The sequence below is a fragment of the Cupressus sempervirens genome, chromosome 5 (genome assembly GCF_028749045.1).
Source record: "Cupressus sempervirens isolate cs-2001-9-10 chromosome 5, ASM2874904v1, whole genome shotgun sequence".
NCBI classification, from domain to species: Eukaryota; Viridiplantae; Streptophyta; class Pinopsida; order Cupressales; family Cupressaceae; genus Cupressus; species Cupressus sempervirens.
The window spans coordinates 568,818,499-568,841,230 of record NC_143122.1 but is presented as its reverse complement, the minus strand read 5'-3'; the positions used below and the strand labels follow the sequence as shown (position 1 = coordinate 568,841,230).

The 22,732-nt window shown below is 33.9% G+C and overlaps 1 protein-coding gene across 1 annotated transcript; it reads right to left on the bottom strand.

Annotated features, from left to right (window-relative positions):
* Window positions 1-17,618: 17,618 nt before the first annotated feature.
* Window positions 17,619-21,486, bottom strand: LOC149557202 (aspartyl protease family protein At5g10770-like). Its single transcript, XM_089831919.1, has 2 exons — window positions 21,260-21,486; window positions 17,619-19,128 (listed from the first exon to the last, which is right to left on the bottom strand). The coding sequence occupies exons 1-2, from the start codon at window positions 21,453-21,455 to the stop codon at window positions 17,843-17,845; spliced, it is 1,482 nt and encodes a 493-aa protein (XP_089688045.1). The 5' UTR covers window positions 21,456-21,486; the 3' UTR covers window positions 17,619-17,842.
* Window positions 21,487-22,732: the final 1,246 nt, after the last annotated feature.

The following is a 22,732-nucleotide window of genomic DNA, read 5'->3' as shown; positions in this document are numbered from 1 at the left end:
TATATATTATATAATTTTTTTAAGAAAACATTATTTTATACTATTATTATGAAGAGAATACTATTTTCATATTGTACTTTATTTATATTATACCAATAGTTATATCTATAAGCAATTCTTTTAGTATATTATAATAAATTTATTAAATTAAAATTACATTTATATAAAAACTAAAGACAATAACTTGGTTAACTTTTGTTTACTAGTGGTTTATAATCACCTCTTTGATTATGAATGTTTCTCTTGTTATCGATTTTTTTCCAAAGTTGAATCATCTCAATTCAAGTTAAGTTCATTGATGTTTTGACGTCTTGGTTAGGATTTGTTTGATAACATAGGTAACTTAAATTTGTTGGTTTATATTAATGAGTAGTGATTTATAAGAGTTTTTCTCAAACTATGAATGGTTTCCTAGTACAAATGGTTTCTTAGTATTTTTACTATTTGGGTGCTAATCCAAATTAAAATTTCTAATCTAAATTAAAATTTCCTTCTTATAGGTGCTATATAGTTATAGTTAGTGTTTAATGCCTCGCATGAATCTTAAGTGTTTAAGTTTCCTTCACTTACCAATTAAGAAAGAATTTTTAAAAATATAAAATTATGGACTTATAGTGACTAAATCTTGTCAAATATATGTAATTTGAAATTTATAAATTCATTTGAGGAATTGTCTTTTGCTTTGCATTTTTCAATCTTCAAGACCATTCTCATGTTTTTTAGAATTTGTCTTAAACATTAATGGAATAGGTTACTCAGGACCTTTCTAAGACTTTGAACATTATTTTGGTGCTTATCGTTGCAAAGGCATTGTAGGCTATGAGATACATTTCGAAGGTATGATATGCAATGTTCTAATTTCTCTTTCCTCATTACCTAGTGGGAAATTACAAGTGTAGCATTATAGGTTACCGCATCCACTATAAAAATAGTTCGACTAGTATAAAATCAGATTTGATTATTTATCTTGGACTTGATTTGTTCTCTATTTTTATCATCCTATTTTTACATTAATAGTAACATACTTCAGTTATCTCATTGCTAGCCACGATAATTTAGAAATGGTGTATATAAGAAATATTTCTTTTGACATTTAATAAATGTGAGTCCAATGATATTGTTTCTTCTACTAGTATTTAATTTTGACTCTTTGACATGACTTCATAATTATTATATATCTTCCTACCAAAACATATTGCAAAACCACAATATTTCATATTAGATTAGAAATCATAGAATATAAATTACATCATATTTCTAGTCATATTTTGTAACACAGTATATTCATAAGCATAATATACTTTAAATTGGAAATTACTTGCATTAAACTTATTATTACATTTAATATTAGTTTCAAACGTTAAAAAAGTAAATAGTTATAATATAGGATTTTCTATTTAGACATTCTTAAAATTTATGAGAAATATCTTTTATATTCCATTTTTTGGGGGAATCTAAGTTCTATATGTTTAGATCTTGTGGAAATCAAACAAAGTTAAGGAGTCCAAATTTTCCATTTAGACATTCTTAAAATTTTTACGAGAAATATCTTTTATATTCCATTTTTTTGGGGAATATAAGCTCTATATGTTTAGATCTTGTGGAAATCAAACAAAGTTATTGGCATCGGCTATGTATTTTTTATTTTTCAATCAAATTTGTCTTATAATATTATAAAATATTATAACTCTATTTAAAAATTTAAAATTTTATAATATCTTTTTAAATATATATTGAGTTGATAAAATTTTGATATAATTTGAATGTAAATAATTGTAAATAATTGAATGTAAGTTTCTATTTTTTAAATTTAATATTTATTTTTAATATTTTATTTTATAAATATTTATACGATTTTTAAATGAAAGTATTTGCATAATTGAATTTAAAAGTTTATTTATTAGATGTATAAGTCTGACTTATTTTTAATTATATAGTGATAATTTTAAGTTTTACTATTATATAACAATAAATATAAGTGAAAAATATGAATATATTATTAAATAAATTATTTGCATGGTAAACTCTTTGATTTTTAACTTTAAAAAATACATCTATAAACTAAATAGCCAACTAAAAAATTAAAGACTAATAATTTGTATATATATATATATATATATATATATATATATATATATATATATATTGAAATAATTTGTTAACAAATATTAAGAAAAATTTAATATCCATTTTAACAAAATGAAAGTTTTTAATTTTTTTTAATAAATTGCAATTTAATTTATATATTCAATTGCTAAAATTTTGGATTTATATATCTATATCACTTTATAAAATAACGAATTAGAGGAATAAATATATTTTTATAAAAAATATAACATATTAATAAATGAATAAAAAGGTGAGCTAATTTAATGATTAGAATTTATTTCAGACAAAAACAATAAAGAATTATTTTTTAGAATTTTAATTAAATTAAAAAAAGTGATTTATATTTTTACAAAAATAAAAAATGAAAATGTTAAAAACTAATATACTTATAAATCTATTTCAATTTAAGAATGACAAATATTGAAAGTAAAATTTAAGTGAATAAAATTTATATTGTAAAAAGAAACAAAATTTTAAACATGGGTGAAAGTTATACTAATAATAGAGATCTTTGAGGAGTATTTGCATATTTATGCATTCATGAAAGACATCCTTGATTCTACTCCATATTTAAATATTCAAAGATCACATACAACAAAATAGAAAAAAGAATCTTCATAGACATCACAATCTCAATATCTATTTATGAAGGTTTATACATTTGCAAGGTAGATCTAATATTTATCTTTACATTTACATGCATTTATTTAATTATTCAAATTTCATCTATATTTCAAGGTTGATTCTTAAATAAGGTTTAGAACAAGGAAAACCACTTTCTAACCAAACATTTCTCTTTTTTTTTAATGTGGGAATAGGTGGCAAATCTATCTAGATGCTAAATCCAAGAAATATAATATCTAACATAAATATTATAACTAAGATCAACTAAAAGTACAATAAAAGAAGACACCCTATTTGATCTTCTCCCTTAAGTTCAACTTCAAATTCAAACCACAAGACCACACTATCATTTCGTTATTATTTTTTAGGTACTTACAAGTTACTATTACACTTCTTCTATTATGTGTCCTCTAAAACTTTTCATTTTGGCTTATTTTACTTTCTATCTTGCATTGTCAAAGCATATTCCCTAAAATCCAACTTATCCCAATACATCATTACAAAGGGTTATAGACCCATTTATCACTTAACTCCTATTTGAGCCTAGTGTGTCATCTTCCTTTTAATTGTTCATTAAGAAAAGGGTGGGTAATCCAACCTCCCTTGTATGAATTGGATCTTCCTACCCCACCTCCTTTTTCTTATTGCATAAGAAGTTTAAAATCAATATTATCCTCTTATGATTGCAGTCTTATTTATGACTACGGTATTAAAAGAGCCTTGGTTGATAATGCATTAATTTTAGACAAGTGTTTTATGTTGTTGATTAAATATGTAATACTGTACAAAAATGATAGTTGATATTACTTGCCCTTGTAACAGACTTCAGATCATCTAGAGCATTTGGTTGCAAATACACAAGCACCAAGTAAACTATTAGTTTCTTTATGGCATGTAAAAATTTGTAATTAAAATGCTTGGTTGGTTTGAATTTTAAATCATTATTTTGTCATGTTTTCTAAATCTAATAGTCATATCTATGTTTTCCTAATATAAGAAACTTAGTATTTTGTTTTCCTCCAGATAATAGCTAGAGTTAGATTCTACGACCGAAGCCAAAATAATTACGGAAGATGGTGCCACCAGAAAAAAGGAAAATAGAAAGCACTGAAGCTGTACATATAGAGAACTACAAAAACAAAAGCTTAAAGCCATTCTTCAACATTGACAACGTACTTAATCAATAGGGATTGTCTAGGATTCCAACATTCACATATAATGTCGGAAATTGCTTATTTGATTCATTACAACTTTTGCTTGGGAATCAACATACATCAACTGATCTTCGCAGAGGAACTATTGAACACTTTTTGAATAGTCTAAAAAAGAAAGAATTAGAAGCAATTAATTCTTACAACGATGAATTATATCCAAAGATACTTTACGAATTACATAAAGTTAGGGACCATGAAACATATTTGCGAAGAATGCAAAAATCTGCAAATCCTAGCATAAGTAATAATGAACAAGGTCTTTGGGGAGATATATTCTGCATACAATAGTTGTCAAAATGGTTGAATATAGGAATACACATTTGGTCATCTACAACAGGAAAAAAATACTTGCATTTCAACGAATCTTTAGCGACTAAACCATACTCACTTCTTTTCCATGATGCTAACCCACTTTTTGGTCATTTTGAACCACTAATAGAAATAGTGACACCAAGTTTACAGACACACCAATACATGTCTGCAGTATTTGTCAAACATTACATTTTTTAAAAAAATTAAAAATTTCGACTTGAACAAAAGCAAACTTTTTCCAGATTAGTCAAATCAAATTGCAATACATTATCGAATTTCATTTGTCACAACTGTAATACTGCATTAAAGAAATACAAGATTCCTTAATACACTACACCATATAACATTCAAATGAACAAGCCAATGTAGTATGTGCAGATGCTAACACAAGTAGAAGAATGTCTCGTTTCATTGCGAATTGCATTTGCACAAATTTGGGAATTGGGACACAAAAGATCTCAAGTTGGCTTAACCGGTTCAATAATCAATGTTCATTATTCCAACAACAATCAATGTTCAATAATCAATGTTCAAGATGCAAAAAACTTACAACACAATCAAATTCCAGAAGTACGACCAGTTTTTACTAATGGATTGTGGAAAACAAATGACACTAATCAATGTTCATGTAGATAATAATGTTACACAAAGAGCTCTATCTTTATCAACTACTGATACAACAATTACAACAACAATTGTTGTATCCTTAAAAAGAAAACTAGAATACAAAAATGCATTTCAAAAGGGAATGGTACGACCAAAAATTATTATGCAAGCTCTTCAACAACTACTAACAAGAACATTGTACAAAATGCAGCATGTCAAACTCAATAGAGATTGGAAACAAGTTCTAGAAAAAAATAATGAGTTTGTTGAAAAAAATGACATAGATAACATTGAAACTGAATGCGAAAGTGATGTTGAGAATGACCCTTGTGAAACTTTGGTACATGGATTCATAGAATCTATAAACATACATAAACTGCAAGACAAACTAGTGGAAATTGCACCTGCACAAAACCAATGCCCGATTGGAATATTCGAAGATAAATATGCAGAAGAAATGAATTTCTCAACACTATTTTTTGGTAATCCAAGTGACCATGACATCGACCATAAACTATCATATCAAAAAATTGCAAAGTGGGAATTGCTGCACTCACTAAGACATTTTTCATATCACACAACAAATCTTTTCTTCAAAACAATAAAAATGCTCATTGATCAACTCATGTCCACAATGTGGATAAGAATTTGTAAAGGACAACTAAAAAGAAGGAAGCTATTAGCAAGAGATGTTAAACACAAACCAAACTTAGAAAAAATACTAAAATCAGATATAGGCTACGTTGACTTCAAGAGAATTCATATATCTCCAGACTATGCACATCAACTAAAAAAAGACATATTCACTATGATACGACAACTAGGACCTCCAACATTTTTTCTTACATTTACAAGTGCTGAACAAAATTGGAACGCTTTAATGAAGACACTCAAACAACTATATATAACAATCACGAGTCAACAACACATAACATATCAAATATGACAGAAGAACTTACTACATATGAACTAATTAAGAAGGATCCAATATCTTGTGTCTGGTGTTATAGACATCGGATAAATGCCCTAAAGAAAATGATACTTTTAGACAAATCTTTTTTTGGAAATGCAGTGGATTTCTTTTCAGTAAGAAAATTTCAAAATCATGGAAATGAACACGATCACTTTCTCATATGGGTGAAGGATGCACTTGTCTATGGAAAGAAAAACAATGAAAGTGTTACAAATTTCATTGATACATATCTTACATGTGAAAAAGAAAATTTTGATCCAGATATTGCTATTCTCCATAGACATTATCATACAAAGCAATGCAAAAGATCAATAAATAAATATTGTAGACATAACTTTCCATTTCCACCAATCAGAAAAACAACAATACTTGAGCCCTTGCCTGAAAAAGACAAAAGCATAAGCTCTATAGCCAACAAAATTAAGTGCAAATTTGAAGTTGCAATGTACGATACATCTTTCACATTTGACAGCTTCCTAAGTGAAATAGACATAACTAAAGAAAATTACATAGTTGCTTTGAGGTCAACAATTCAAAGACCAACTATCTTTCTCCAAAGAAAGCCCTCACAAATTTGGAATAATAGCTTTGGCAAAAAGATACCTCTTCTATGGAAAGCCAATACAAATGCACAGTTTATTCTTAATGTGTATGCAGCTGCAATGTATCGCAGTTCATACATAGCAAAAGTTGATAGGTCTATGACAAATGCTTTCAAGAAAATACGTGATGATCATCAATGAGACAATATAGATGCACTCAAAATGATAGCCAGACTTGGAAACACTCTACTAAACTTACAACAAATGTATGCTCAACAAGCAGCTCATCTAGTTTTAGCCCTACCACTACACTCCAACTCTAGAAAATGCATCTTTATTGACACGATCACATAATGATCGTACATCTGTACTAGAACCAATAGAGCAATTAAAGAAAGAACATGACAACTCTGAAAATGTGATCTGCAAATCATTAATTGAATACTACCTATGCCAGCCACAAGCTATTGCTAATTTATGTCTAGCAGAATTTGTATCAAGCTATAAAAAAGATGGAACTAAGCTTGAACCAAAACCTAAACCAAACATTATACGTTTCATTAATTTCAATAGACATTTACAACTAGAAAACTATTGCAGAGAATAATTATTGCTATATGTTCCATTCATTATGGTTGAAGATACATTCAGAGAAACATATGGCTCATGGGAAAAAGCTTATATGCATAATGCAGATATTATTCAGTAGAATCAAGCGAAGTTTTCACACAATACAAATTTAACATGGGGTGATATTGATCATGCTATTAATGAAATAGATAATAGCGAAGAAACCAAAGACAATATTTTCCAGCAACCAATAATTGAAACACTTGACGAAAAATATGGCATGCATGAAGATATAAAAACTAAAATTTTTGACAGCTCCAAAAATACAAGTCCAAAATCTTTTGAGCTTATACAACTCCCTCAAATAATGAGCAATAATGAGTAATATAACTTAAGAATAAAGTTGAATGGAGAGCAACAAACAATTGTCAAGGATATTGTGATGAAAAAGCTTAAGGACATAAAAACTCCTCTACATCTTTTCCTAACTGGAGGTGCTAGAACTGGAAAAACATTTACAACAATAGCCATTTTTTAGGCTCTTATTTGCATTTACAGTAATCTCATTGACAATGATCCAGACAAACCTAAAGGCTTAATAACTACATATACAGGAAAAATGACATACAATATAGGTGGAAGTACATTGCATTTAGCTTTTCACATACCTTTTAACAAATCAAATTTCATCCCACTCAGTATGAAAACATTGGATACAATGTCAAAGAACTATAGTCAATTACACGTGCTCCTCGTAGATGAAATTTCACTGGTAGGTTCCACCTTCTTACGTTATATTGACAAATGATTACCCGACATCATGCAATTGCCAACAACATACTTTGGCAATCTAGACACAATTTTCTGTGGAGATTTCTATCAAGCACTTCCAGTACTTGACTCAGCTATTTTTGATAACAAACCATCGACCATAGAATTAATGCCCTATAATTTTTCGACTGATAATGTAAAATGTTATTCACTAAAAAGTACAATGCATCAGAAAGATGAGAAATTTATTTCAATTCTAAATAACATATGTTTAGGGTAACATACATAAGATCATATAGACTATCTCAATGAAACCTGTGTACAACCACCACCTATCGATCCAACATTTGCAAGAAACTACAACACAAAGGATGGGCTAGTAAATGAGTCAAACAGAATATTTATGGCATATACCAAACAACAAGAAGTCGACATAGTTTGGATACAATTCAACAATGCGAAAATAGGCTAGGAACAAAGAAACAAATTATGCCAATATTACATTCAAGGCATTCAAAAAGACTGGGTTCTGATTCTTCGAATTGCCATTCCCAAAATATCAACCACTGGAAAAGTTTGAATCAGAAAACAATTTCCAATACAAGTAACATGTGCTAGGACAGTACATAGAGCCCAAGGCCTCACAATGGATGGTGTTGCATTTTACCCTAGTGACATAACACAACATGGCTTAACATACACAACACTTTCAAGAACAAGAAAAATTAATTCGTTGTACCTCTTAAAACCTTTGATTCGAACAAATTTCAAAATCCACAAAAAAATCCATCATGAAATGTCTCGGCTATACTTAGAGGCAACATGGAAACTTGAAAATCAACTACATTGTACAGCTCACGATGAACACATATTGCTATGCACATTGAACACACGTAGCCTACATGCTCATGCAAATGACATTTCAAATTATTGGGATATCATGTCCACTGATATCATATGTCTACAGAAACTATTTTTCCTCCCACGCAACACCGATATTCTTTTTGGAAAATACAATAACCATTCAATGTATCATATACACGGTATAACAATACTTACTTCAAGCAATCTCCTCATAACCAATTCAATAGAACATATATCTAAAAATATTGAAGCTATAACAATTAACCTCAAACAAACAGATTCCCAACTCAGTGTTTCTAATGTTTACATACAACCACATACAACAATTGCCAAAATCAAAACACTAATTACTGAAATAGCTACAAGCTATATATCAAAAAACAAGTTTTACATTGTTGGAGATTTCAACATAGACATGTTCACACAAAACATAACTTCAACAACACTCATAAAATATATGCAAAAATATAATATTCAATTCATGGTAGCTCAAACACACAACATAAACAAACCAATCATTGACCATTTATGGACAAATACACCGGCAAGTATATGCTCTATCAACAAAACTAAAGCATACTAGATATACCATCTTGCAACATTCATTCACCTATATGCAATTTGATTCTAACTTGGGTTATGTGTACAACAACAATGACTCCACCAAAGCAACTAGCAAGTGAACCACTACAAGATCAACAGGAACCCATCAAAAGGTATTTTAAATCTAAACTTTCCAATCTCTTCATTCTTCCAACTTTTACATGCTTCCAAATATTTGAACATTAAAATTTTTTTCCTTTAACTATTGCAGGACAAAAGAAGACAATGAACCATGTACATTAATAGAAGATCTAAATGCAAAAAAGGCAAGCCAAACTTTCAAAGGTGATGTCTTGGTGGTATACAAAGCCTTCCTGGACAAAGTGAATAGAACATGTGAAGTACTATGTGCTGATCTTACAGACTCCAAAGGAGAGCTTACTATAACATTGAATATCAGTAACAACAATCTTCTCAGCAGACATGAAAGTAAAATAATCCTAGGCATGGCATTAAGAATAATAGACTTTGACATAGAACCAAAATCAGATTTTGATCGAGGAGATAGTGATTGCATACTAATTCTAAAAGAGTCCAACATAGTTGAAACAATACCAACTATATTGCATGAATACAAATTCATTTCTAGTACAACTATAAAGCAATTACTGACAAGCACAACTGATTACGCCACTGGAACAATTGGTGTTATCGTTTTAGCAGCATACAAAAAAGGTACTCAAAATGTGCTTGAAATCAAAGATGGAAACAATGACATGAGCAAAGCACTGGTAAGCTCATACAAGCAACTTCATTGATACATCTATGAAAATAAATCTTTATTTCCTTTTTTCTATTACATTTTACAATTTTACTATGTCAACTTCTAAAACTACAAAACTAACTATATTACTTGTGAGCAGCTATACATGCATCCAGCTTTCACATCCCAATATATTCAGATACACTACCAACTTGAAAGAAATGAAATACCATCACTGCTCTTTAGAAACATAGCTAAAAGAACTGATCAAAAACTAGCTCTACAAACAACTCTAGCAACATTTATCTGCAACCTACATAACGAAAGAACATTAGATGCACTCCACGAGCTGCTGCAAAGTTCAGTTGAGGTAAGTGATTCCAGATCCTTTGTCATTTTACTTTATCTTTTTACCTTTCATGTTTTTAAGCATACTAATACATGCACATTGTAAATAGGTCATGGGAAATTTGACTGTAGAAAATGCATACTCAAGTCCATTCCATGCTTTTTGCTCAAAATGTAGTCGCAGATTTGAAAGCTATGGAGCATTGAATGGAGAAAAAGGACACTGCAACCGATGCAAGGAACATGTCTAATACAAGTATTCATTGTACCTGAAAGGAATTATCACAAATGATAGCCAACAACCAGTTCATTGCTCTATCGAAGAGAATATTGTACAACAATTAGTTCCTGCTCTTAAAGACATAAATTATTAGCAATAAATTGATGACAAATCAGAAGTAATATTTATGCTCCGGGACTTTTCAACAATTGGTGCATACACTCTCAACCAGTACAATACCATCACATGTGCAGTCCTTATGAATCACTAAACTAGGCATCAAACAACAAAGGTACTTATTCTTTATACGTGTCTGTTTTTTAATTACAAAAATTGATTATTGTTTCTAAAGTAACCAAATCTGTATGTATAGATTCAAGACAATAAGCTTTGTACTTTGAAAAAATACCTAGTTAAAGACTCAATTAAAGACATTGTGAATTAAGTATTTGGAACATGCTTTCTCTGCATTTAAATTGGTTTATGCTCTGCCTTGCTTGAGTAAACTTGCATATAAATTAATCTAAACTTTAAATGTTAAGCATATCTACACCTATTTTAAGTTTTATTAGATTCAGTAAAATTGTTTTTTAATGAAAAGTTTCACCTTATGGACATGTTTTAATGATGCTTACAATTGTACTGACTTTTTGTATTTATGTGAAAGAAAATGATGTTTACGCGACTTTGGAATCTGATATTTGTACGGATGGCTAGTGGAGCATAATCAATGAGGATATTCACATATCCATTTAACATCATTTGTATTATAGCTCTAAACTTATAATCACACTCAAGGGATAAATGTCTATTGTCTATTTTTAGTCAACATATCACCTAATGGCATAACCTACTTCTATCATGCATATGGCAGGAACTATGACGCTACGCGCCACTTGTTAGATATATGCATTCATTAAAATTATCTAAACATGTTTTTAAACATGAGTAGTCATCAAGGAGACAGAATGATGGACAATAATTTTGTCAAAATTTGTAACGTGGACAATGGTAGGTGCTCAACCCAACGATTATTATCCTACTTTGTCCAGATTAATCATATTGAAAAATGCATCGGACAAATGGGTCATAGAGTTCTTTCAAATATGAAAAATGTCTATTTGTTACTCCATTTTCGAGAGCTTCGTTTGTCTTGACTTGAGAATTTCAACTTCCCACCTCGACAAATTAAGACAGAGAAAACCGCTTTTTTATCAATGAAATTTCAGCTTTTATGATAGAATAACAGTTGAAACCAAGCACAACTAGAGGTGTAAACATTTAATTTGCTAAGAATGAAAAATGGTATGATACATATTTTGTTAGGCAGAGTCGATTTGAAATCTATTAGAGATATGATACCTTTGTAGTTATAATATTTTAAAAGAAAATTGTAGAGAATGTTGTTTTTCAACAGTTCTAATTACATTCTTTAGTCTGCCATTTACAATCCTAAATTAAGAACTGCATACCAAAAGAAGGTAAAAGAGCAACATTCTTTTGTTAGAACTTCAAATTGTTAGTTTTGTTAGCTTTGGACAACTGTTTGTCCATTTGCTATTATTTAGCAAGTAATTGTTTTGCTAACTAATTGGTTAGATTAGAAACAAATATTTGTTAATTAATTGACCACTTTTGGAAACAACTAGAAATCGACTTGGTTAGGGTTGTTAAGTTGTTTTAATCTCAACCGTCGATTGTAAATCAATCTCAACCGTTGGTTTACCAACAGGAGTAGTATAAAAAGAGGTTAGGGGGGCATTTGGAGAATATGAAGTTTGGAGAAACATTTGCAGTGTTAGAAAATAGTCTTGTAGTGTTAGCAAGGGCGCAGTGTTAGCGTGGGAATAGTAGTGGGAAATATCAGTGGGAGAAATTAGGAGGTTGTCCGAATTCTGCCAGTAAGAGGCAAGGAATTTTGTATCTCTTGATTTGCTAAAGTTTAATATAATTTCTCATCTGTAGAACTGGTTTTCCCTTAGGGGTTTTTCCAGGGACAATTTGTCCGAAAATATTGTGTTCATTGTGTTGCGCATTTCTTTCCGTATTTTATAAGTGAAGTTGCAGTTGTGTTATTTTTCGATATCAGCTGGGAATTTATTTTCAGCAGTTTAATAATCGTTTATGATAGGAGATTAATAATCAGTGACTGCAATAGTTAAATTTTTCACATGGTATCAGAGCATTGTTAAGGGTAGAAGAGTTTTGCCCTAGGAAAGAAATTTTGATATCTTTAGATTTATTATTGCTTTAAACCCTTGAGATGGCTTCAGCTGTTTTGCGAGATCAGGATAGATTGGATGGTGCCTCAAATTTTGGTGTTTGGAAGGCCATAATTTCTTTATCGTTGGAAGAGAATGGTATCAAGGATTATGCTACCAGTGTTGTACCTGTACCAACAGATGCAACATAGCTTGCAGCATATAGGAAGGATGATGACAAAGCGAGGAGGATTATCCTTGATGGTGTCAAGGATCATATTGTTCCACATATTGCAGAGCTAGATATGGCAAAGAAGATGTGGGACGCCATTCTGAATCTATACCAAAATTCTACCACCAATAGGAAGTTGATTCTCAGAGAGAAGCTAAAGAATACCCAAATGAATCAGGGAGAAGACATCACAAGTTACCTCACCAAACTCAGACTTGTCAAGGATGAGTTAGCAGTTGTTGGAGATAGCCCTAGTGATCACGAGCTAGTGAGAATAGCCCTAAATGGGTTTACTAAACAATGGAGTGTCTTTGTTCAAGTTGTCAGTGGACGAGATACTTTACCGAGTTGGGATCAATTATGGACTGATTTCACTTAGGAGGAGTTTAGACTAAGTCTTGTCAATGGGCCCAACAAGAGTAAAAAAAATGAGGTGGAACAAGAGAACGTTGCCCTAGCAGGTAAAGGGAAAGCAAAGAAGGGATCTAGTAAAGGATCAAATTCACAAAGTGAAAAGAAGAAGAAGGACCTTTCTAAGGTCAAGTACTTTGGATGTCATGAGTTTGGCCACTATGTCAGTGATTGCCCAGAGAGGAAGAAGGGTAAGAAGTAGGTGGTAGCTTCAGCAAGTGCGGAAGAACTCTCTAGTAGAATGGAAGATGAGTTTGCACTCATAGCTTGTATGGTTAGCTTAACTTCACAGTGTGTTTGGTATATAGATAGTGGAGCATCATTTCATATGACAGGAGTTAGAGAGTACTTCTCCAGTTACAAGGAGGAGGACACCAACATCCAGATTTCTATGGAAAACTTGTCCAAACTCAACCTTGTTGGGAAAGGGACTGTTCAGTTTCAGAGGGAGAATGGAAAGATAATTCCACTCCATGATGTGTTATATGTGCCAGGCTTAGGTATGAATTTGATTTCTGTATCTGTTCTTCAGGATAGGAGGTATAATGTACTCTTTAGAGGGACAAATGTGTTGATTAAGCATAAGGATTGGAAATCACCCATAACTGTTGGAGTTAGGAGTAGTCGCCTTTATAGATTGCAGTTTGATACTCCTAAGGCACTTATGAGCAACAGTAATCCTAGAGATCTTGGAGAGCTATGGCATAGGAGGATGGGCCATATTCATCATGGAGCACTTAGATTGCTTCGTGAGACAGTGACAGGTGTTCCAGAGGTGAGCACAGAGCATGACGATGTATGTAAGGGATGTGTGTTGGGGAAGTCTGCGAAAGCATCTTTTCCAAGGAGTGACACTAGATCTATGGGTGTTCTTGATCTAGTAAATTCAGATGTTTGTGGACCGATGTCGACGAAATCTCTCAGAGGATATGAGTACTATGTTATTTTTATTGATGATTTCTCTAGAAAGACTTGGATATACTTCTTGAAGACTAAGGATGAGCTTTTCAGTCGATTCCAAGAGTTCAAGGCTCTTGTGGAGAACTCAAAAAGAAAGAAGATAAAGGTTTTTCGGTCAAATAATGGAGGCAAGTACAAAGGAAATGACTTCCAAGAGTTCTGCACCAGAGAAGGAATCAAGAGAGAATGGATTGTTCCTTACAATCCATAGTAGAATGGAGTTGCTGAGAGGAATAACCATTCTATATCGGAGGCAGCAAGAGCTATGCTACATGACCAAGACATGCCTCGTTACTTATGGGCAGAGGTGTGTAATACAACAGTCTACATCCAAAATAGGGTTCACACAAGGTGCTAGGGAAGATGACACCAGAGGAGGCTTTCACAGGGAAGAAGCCAGATGTTAGTCACTTCAGGATATTCGGGAGTTTGGCATATTGTCACATTCCTAGAGATACACATACAAAGTTAGATCAGACTGCAGAGAGGGGGTACTTTGTTGGGTATAGTGAGACCTCAAAGGCATACAGGATTTTCATTTCGGGGACTAAAAGAATTATTGTCAAACGGGATGTCAAGTTCATGGAGGACAAGGCATTCAAGAGATCTAAAGATTTGCCAGCAGATGATCAGAGTGAGCAGCCAACAGAAGCTCCAAGATCAAGTCAAGAGCAACAAAGCTCAAGTATAGTTACCAGTACGAGTGTAGACTCAGTTAGTGAAGATTCACAGAGTATGGAGCAACAGGTGCAACAGGAAATGCATCTAGAAGACTTAGAGGTTGACATTTCATCCTCTACAGTTGGCAGCGAGAACCAAGTGGTTCTAGATACACAAAGGGATACTCAGGAGTTTGTGGGAGCTCTTAGGAAGAGTACTAGACAATGAAGACAACCAGCCAAGTTCAATGACTATGTGGCATTATTTAGTCAGTTGGTAGATAGTGAGCCTTCTAGCTATCAGAAAGCTGCAGAACATCAGGTATGGCGAGATGCTATGGTTGAGGAATATTCTTCAATAATGCAGAATGATGTGTGGGAGGTAGTACCTAGACCAACAGATAGGGCTGTAGTTGGATCACGCTGGATCTATAAGATAAAGCATGGTGCAGATGGTAGCACCGAGAAATACAAGGTGAGGTTTGTGGCAAAGGGGTTCTCTCAGAAGGAGGGAATAGACTATGAGGAGAGATTTGCTCTAGTTGCTAGGTATACTTCTATACGAGTTGTAATCTCACTTGCAGCACAGATGGGATGGAGAATCCATCAAATGGATGTCAAGACAACATTCCTTAATGGTGAGTTGAAGGAGGAGGTATAAATAGAACAACCAAAAGGCTTTGTAGCACACAACAAAGAGACCCACGTGTGCAGATTGAAGAAAGCATTGTATGGACTCAAGTAGGCTCCTAGAGTGTGGTATGAGCGCATTGATACGTACTTGCAAAAAATGGGCTTTGTGAAGAGTGAAGCAGATGCTAACCTCTACTACTTGGTGGTTGGGGGTGAGATTCTCATTCTTATTCTTGATGTGGACGACCTATTTCTTACAGGTTCACTAGGGCTCATAGTGGATTGCAAGAGGAACCTTGCAAAAGAGTTTGAGATAAAGGATTTAGGACTTATGCACTACTTTGTAGGCATGGAAGTGTGGTAGATAGATGGGGAGATTTTCCTTGGTCAAGGGAAATATTGCATTGAAATCTTGAAGAAATTCGAGATGGAGGATTGCAAAGCCACGTCTACACCCATGATCATGAATTGGAGGAAGGTAGATACAACTAAGGAGAAAGATGTAGAGCCCACTTTATATAGACAGTTGATTGGTTCGCTTATGTATTTGGTCAACACTAGGCCAGATATAACATTTGCAGTTAACTCTCTTAGTCAATTCATGGTTGAACCAAAGAGAATGCATTGGATAGCGGCTAAGCATGTGCTACGTTACTTGTGTGGTGTAGTCGAGTATAGGATCAGATATGTTCGAGGTGAAGGTATCAGGTTGATAAGCTATACTAACGCAGATTGGGTAGGAAGTACAACAGACAAAAGGAGCACTTCAGGGTGTTGTTTCAGCTTGGGATCAGGAGTTGTATCTTGGCTCAGCAGGAAGCAAAAGTCTATGGCTCTAAGTTCAGCAGAAGTAGAATACATAGCAACTAGCATGGCAACATGTGAAGCTATATGGCTTCGGAAGTTGTTAGTAGCCTTGTTTGGTCAAAAGGTTGAGACTACTGTGATACATTGTGATAATCAGAGTTACATCAAGTTGTATGAGAATCCAGTGTTTCATGATAGGTCTAAACATATAGATATCAGATATCACTTCATCAGATATTGTATACAAAGGGGAGTTGTTCAGCTACAGTACATACCCACAGAGGAGCAAGTAGCAGACATTCTGACTAAGGCATTGGGGAAGGAAAAATTTATCTTCTTCAGAGATAAGTTAGGTGTCCTGCAGAACAACTTCCTTGCTAAGAGGGAGTGTTAGTTTTGTTAGCTTTGGACAGCTGTTTGTCCATTTGCTATTATTTAGCAAGTAATTGTTTTGCTAACTAATTGGTTAGATTAGAAACAAATATTTGTTAATTAATTGACCACTTTTGGAAACAACTAGAAACCGACTTGGTTAGGGTTGTTAAGTTGTTTTAATCTCAACCGTCGATTGTAAATCAATCTCGGCCGTTGGTTTACCAACAGGAGTAGTATAAAAAGAGGTCAGGGGGGCATTTGGAGAATATGAAGTTTGGAGAAACGTTTTTAGTGTTAGCAAACAGTCTTGCAGTGTTAGCAAGGGCGTAGTGTTAGCGTGGGAATAGCAGTGGAAAATATCAACAGGAGAAATTAGGAGGTCCGAATTCTGCTAGTAAGAGGCAAGGAATTTTGTATCTCTTAATTTGTTGAAGTTTAATATAATTTCTCATCTGTAGAACTGGTTTTCCCTTAGGGGTTTTTCCAGGGACAATTTCTCCGAAAATATTGTGTTCATTGTGTTGTGCATTTCTTTTCGTATTTTATAAGTGAAGTTGCAGTTGTGTTATTTTTCGATATTAGCTAGTAATTTATTTTCAGCAGTTTAATAATCGTTTATGATAGGAGATTAATAATCAGTGACTATAATAGTTAAATTTTTCACATAGATAATGTAAGAAAATCCAGATCGTCACGAGCTTTGTGAGTTTATTTGTTAACTTAGATTGTAATCAGATTAACTTGAAGGAATGAATTGCTCATAAAACCTTAAGAAAAAACACTAGTTCTGTATCTATCAATTTTTTTTTATGACTTCAAAGAATATAAACGAATTTTAATTGGAAAAATTATCTTATAAATTTTAGGCCTTCAAGAATCGGTTTGGAACTCTAATTCTTCTTCTTATTATTCTTGAGCATCAAGATTGGTTGTACATAGTAATATATTAATACAAGAGGAAATTCTGCTGGTGGAAGCTATTATATTGTAAAGGGGAAAACAGGGGAAGGAGAAGTGTAAAACTGAGACGCTGTTCTTTATCAGAAAGAAAAGCGTCAAACATTCGAGATATTTTTTAACCTTTCTTGCAACGAATATCTTTCGATCAGGCGCTGCAAGATTGAGGTAGAAATCCCATTTGCCGTCCAGCGATATCGTAAGAAACCCTCATCCTCTGCTGCTGAAAGTTGCCGATAATGTTGAGATCATCAGACTGAGATGTCGGAGCGAAGGCCAAGCAGACCTGCGACGCATCATCCTTGACGCTGACCAAAATCCCGACGTCACTTACATCGACATTCGCATTGTTTTGATAATGGAAAGTGATGGTGGGAATCTTGGCAGTCTTGAGATTGGAGAGATCGTAGCAAGTGTCCAAGATCTCAAAAGCCTTGGCGGCGGGAAGCTGAGAAGTCTTTTTGCGAAAAGAGGCCTTCAGGGCCTGGTAAACCTCCGGTACAAGCCTTGAAATGATGGTTCCTGAATCTATGATTGTTCCTGAGCCCTGGAATGTCTGCTTGAAAGATACCGGCAGCTTTTCACCTCCAACGCTGATGCCCTCCAGTCCCAGAAAGTAAAATGACGCGTACAAAACGCTTGACAAGAGCGGCGTGAATGTGGCTTTACTGGGAATCGACCCCTGGCCGAAGCTCAGAGATCCTGTAGCGCTTGCAGTTGCAAAGTCAGGCAAACAATACGAGAACTGCTCGTTGTATTTCGACGCCGTTTGTTGAGGAAAGGCTAAATTATCCCGGCCGAGACCCAGAAGCCCCGCGGAGCCTTTAAACAATCCGGTGTTCGTATGCCCGCATCCGAATGCGAAATTTGGGAACGAATCCGGGCCGATCTTTAGCGTTTCCTGGCTGAAATCTCCGCTTGTTTTTGAGCCGTCGCCGTAACGTACCTCGTATTTGCAGCCGCCCACAAAGCACGGATTTAAGGTCTCCGCCGTCAGTTCGGTGCACTGCGCGGAGAGGCAGGGGAGTTGCTTGTAAGAAGTCGACTGTTTTGGATCGAAGATGGGATCTACTTGAGAATAGCACGCGTTCGTTCCTGAGCATGGTTTGCACTGAATCCATGTGATGTCGCTGCCGGTGTCGATTGTGAGAAGGAAATTCTTCGCCGGTGTGCCCAGTGCGGCCGTTACGATGTAGTTCCCCGTGTCGAATTGCTTGCCGGATTGGAGAGGGAGTTCGATTGCCTTAGCAGAAAGGGCGCTCGCATTCTTACGCCTGTATTGTATGGTTTTCAGGCGAAGGTCGTCTCTTTGCAGGCTCTGATAGACATGGTCCGTCCATGAGGTCAAGTTCACGGGTCGCAGAGGCGAGCAGGCGCCATGAATATGGTTTAAATTTATTCTCGTCGGACTCGAACCTTCAACCTGCTGCGTACCTGCGGCAGAGTCGAAACTTGAATTAAAATTAATATGCTATTATTTGCACTGGATAGGAAAAGGCACAGACTGCGTGGTTCCGTAGGTTCAATTACGATGTTTTAATCTTCTAGGTAACTTCTAACGTTACCCAAAAAAAACATGAAAAAACTGTATCACAAATTAAATCTAAAATTTTAGAGACAGTTATAAGATAGAGAATTTTGGGTGCTCCGAGAGTTGCACAAAGTTTTATATTCTATATATGTGAACAATCTAATTCCAAAATTTTATTATACTAAATAAATAATTCCAAAAAACCGTGTAAATTAGTTTGAATATAAAAACACTTCTATTACTTACAAATCAGAATCTACACTACGAACTAATAATATGCTGTACCAGTACCCCAAAAATTATTACTTACAAATCAGAATCTACACTAAGAACTAATATTATTTCAACCTTTCTGAAGCTAATCCAATGCCGCAGGTAGCCTGTACCAGGGCCCAGTACAAATGAATCAAGAAACATGCAAATTACACAAATGTAAGTCCCAAAATTCAGAAGCAGTTACGCTATAAGCTGACGAATTTCAGGAGCTAAGAAAAGCTAGAGGCAAGAAGTTTGTAAACAAGGAATCATATTAAAGATTTCTGCTCTGGAACAAAGTTCTGCAAATTACTTTTGAGATAATTACTACTTCATCAAGAAGATTGTCACATTTTAGCTTGCAGGATTTTATTAGAAAATTGTAGAATAGCTGTAAGATAAAAATTTCCACGAAGCGGCGTAACCGTAAAATGTCCCGCTAATTAGAATTAAAGCTTGTTTTATTAGAGCCTCTCTGAAGCCAATCATATGCTGTAGCTTGTAGGTAGCTTCTACCAGTGCGAACATCAATGGACATACGAGTTTTACAAATAAGATCTTAAAACTTAGCAGTACTTATGTTATAGGATGAAGAGTTTCAGGTACTGAGAGAAAACTAGCGACAAGAAATTTTCAAATAAGAAATCATAGCGACAAAAAATCAAAGTTACTTTTGAAATGATTAATATTTCATTGAGTATTTGCTAAAAATTTAGCTTCGAGATTTATTTATTTTCCAAAACCTAAATAGCTGAAAGGAAAAAAAACCCCGGAAGCTATGTATGTAGCTTGTACCAGCACAAAACAAATCAATGGACATAAAAGTTTTACAAATGACATCTCAAAATCTAGAAGCAGCTGCGTTATAGGGTACAGATTTTCAGGTACTGATACTAGCTACCGATAAGAAGTTTTCAAGGAATCATAGAAAGGTCGTGTACTCTCTATCAATGTTGCAAAATTTATAAGCTAATTTTGGTAAAATTACTATTTAATCAAGTATTTCGCCACAATTTACCTTCCGGCTTTTTCTCGGATCAAAATCTACAATAACTGAAAGGACAAAATAAATCAAGAAGTTGTGTAACCCTACAATGACCTGAAACTTGTAAAGCGGCGTCTGCTAAGAAAGTTGTCAATTATGATTTGCCATAACTTTCTACAGGTACAGGTTTAAAGCTACTTTTAAATTTGTCCAGCCCTTTCTCAAGGAAAGATTCAAAATATCTCACAATTCAGGCTCAAAATTGAACGCAAAAGCACACACATTACAATCAAACTTACAGATATACGCCAAATCAACCTCTATCAACGATTTCAGAGAAACGATATTATGACTTTTAAATTTGTCCAGGCATTGATCAAGCAAAGATTCAACAAAGCTCACAATTCAAGCTCAAAATTGAACACAAAAGCACACACATTACAATCAACCTTGCAGATTTACGGCGAATCAGCCTCTATCAATGATTTCAGACTTTTAAATTCGCCAAGGCCTTTCTCAATCAAAATATCTCACAATTCAAGCTCAAAATTCAACACAAAAGCACACGCATTACAATCAAACTTACAGATATACGGCAAATCAATATCTATCAACGATTTCAGAAAAACATTAATATTATAACTCCTAACTTCGTCCAGGCCTTTCTCAAGCAAAGACTCAACAAAGCTCACAATTCAAGCTCAAAATTGAACACAAAAGCCCACACCTTACAACCAACCTTAGAGATTAACAGCAAATCAACCTGATTTCAAACAAACATTAACGAACCCGACCTGCAGTGGAAGCAGAGCATGCGGCGAGGTCCTGTTGGTAGCTGTTGCGAAGGAAGCTGGCGACGTGCAGAGTGTGGTAACGGCCTTGAGCTCGTGACGCCAACAAACACAAACACAAAGAGAAGAAGACTCCTAAGGCAGTACAACCACCACCACTCCCTGCAGCCATTGTGTTCTTAAAGCCAGACAGAGCCATTAACTAGACTGCCTCCTCTGCCTGTAAATGTAAATTCTCAAAAAATATATATATATATATAGGGAGTGAGGATTCACGTTTTCGTGAGGGTGGAGCGTGTGAACTGGAGTGGAGTCTGGACTCGGTTAAGGAAGTGCCAGGCTGGCGTGCACTGAGGAAAGCGAAGGAAAGGAAAGAGGGGGTCACGGGAGGCGTTATGAAAATGGAGAATGAGTGTCAAGTGGTGGGGAAAAGCTAAGTGGAAAAAAGCATTGCTTTCGCTTTCTGTTTCCACCCTACTTTTCGTACATGACTCGTCTATGGAGTCAATCTGATTCCAAACACTTCGCTGTCCGGCAAAATAATTTGTTGGTTTATTCCAATTTCCATCCAATTCCCGCCTCCATTCACGGGCAGACCTGCCCGGGACTTTTGTTCACACAGCTGCCCTGCCCCTCGACTTTTGTGCACGGACAAGAGCGGGGGCTGTTATATTTGTATTATTATTCTATCCTTTGGATTATTCTAATCTAACCGAAATGTAAGGAGGGAAGAATGTAAATAGGGTTGTGGACATAATAGATATTAGACATAATTGATATTAATGGCGAATGTAAATAAGGTTGAGGATCCAATAGATGGAGAGGAATTTCAATGGGGTAGAGTACGAAAAGATGATAGGTTTTATAATGGACAAGGTTCAAATTAGTACAATGATTGAGAATTGGTACTTTTGACACAGGTTGTAAGCTTAACCCAAGCATCAAAGTTCCTCTCTATAGCATGATATCTTTTGGAGAAAGATTTAGTAAAATGATAATATAGATAAGAAAAGACCTTATTGAAAAAAGGTGCAAGTAAATATCATTGGAATGAAATATCTTAGTTTAAATTCTGAAAGAAAAGAAAATAAATATAATCAATGAGAGCTAGCAAAGGTAGGGTTAGAATTTATATAAATAGTTAAACTTAATAAAAGAAATATAAAATGAGCGTAGTATATATAAGCATACTAAATAATGGTTTAAGAATTAGCTATTTATTTTTGATTGAAAAATAAAATATAATAACATTAAATGTAATAAAATATTGATTTGTCCTATTAGCAGCAACAAAGAACAACTAAAAAAAGATAAATAATATTGAAAAACATATATTAGCTATATATTTTCATAAGAAAAAACTAACATTTCTTATTGTTTATTCAAACTTAAATCATGTAACAATAAAAGATTATGTCAATTTAGATTTTAACTTTTAAATTTGAAAAGGCATAAATATGTGTAAATATAAATGAC

Bases quoted from the DNA above. Each gene is read 5' to 3' on its own strand.
- LOC149557202 (XM_089831919.1), bottom strand. From the start codon at position 21,455: ATGGCTCTGTCTGGCTTTAAGAACACAATGGCTGCAGGGAGTGGTGGT. The intron at 19,129-21,259 runs GTCGGGTTCGTT...ACTCTGCCGCAG, and splicing joins ATGCTCTGCTTCCACTGCAG to GTACGCAGCAGGTTGAAGGT.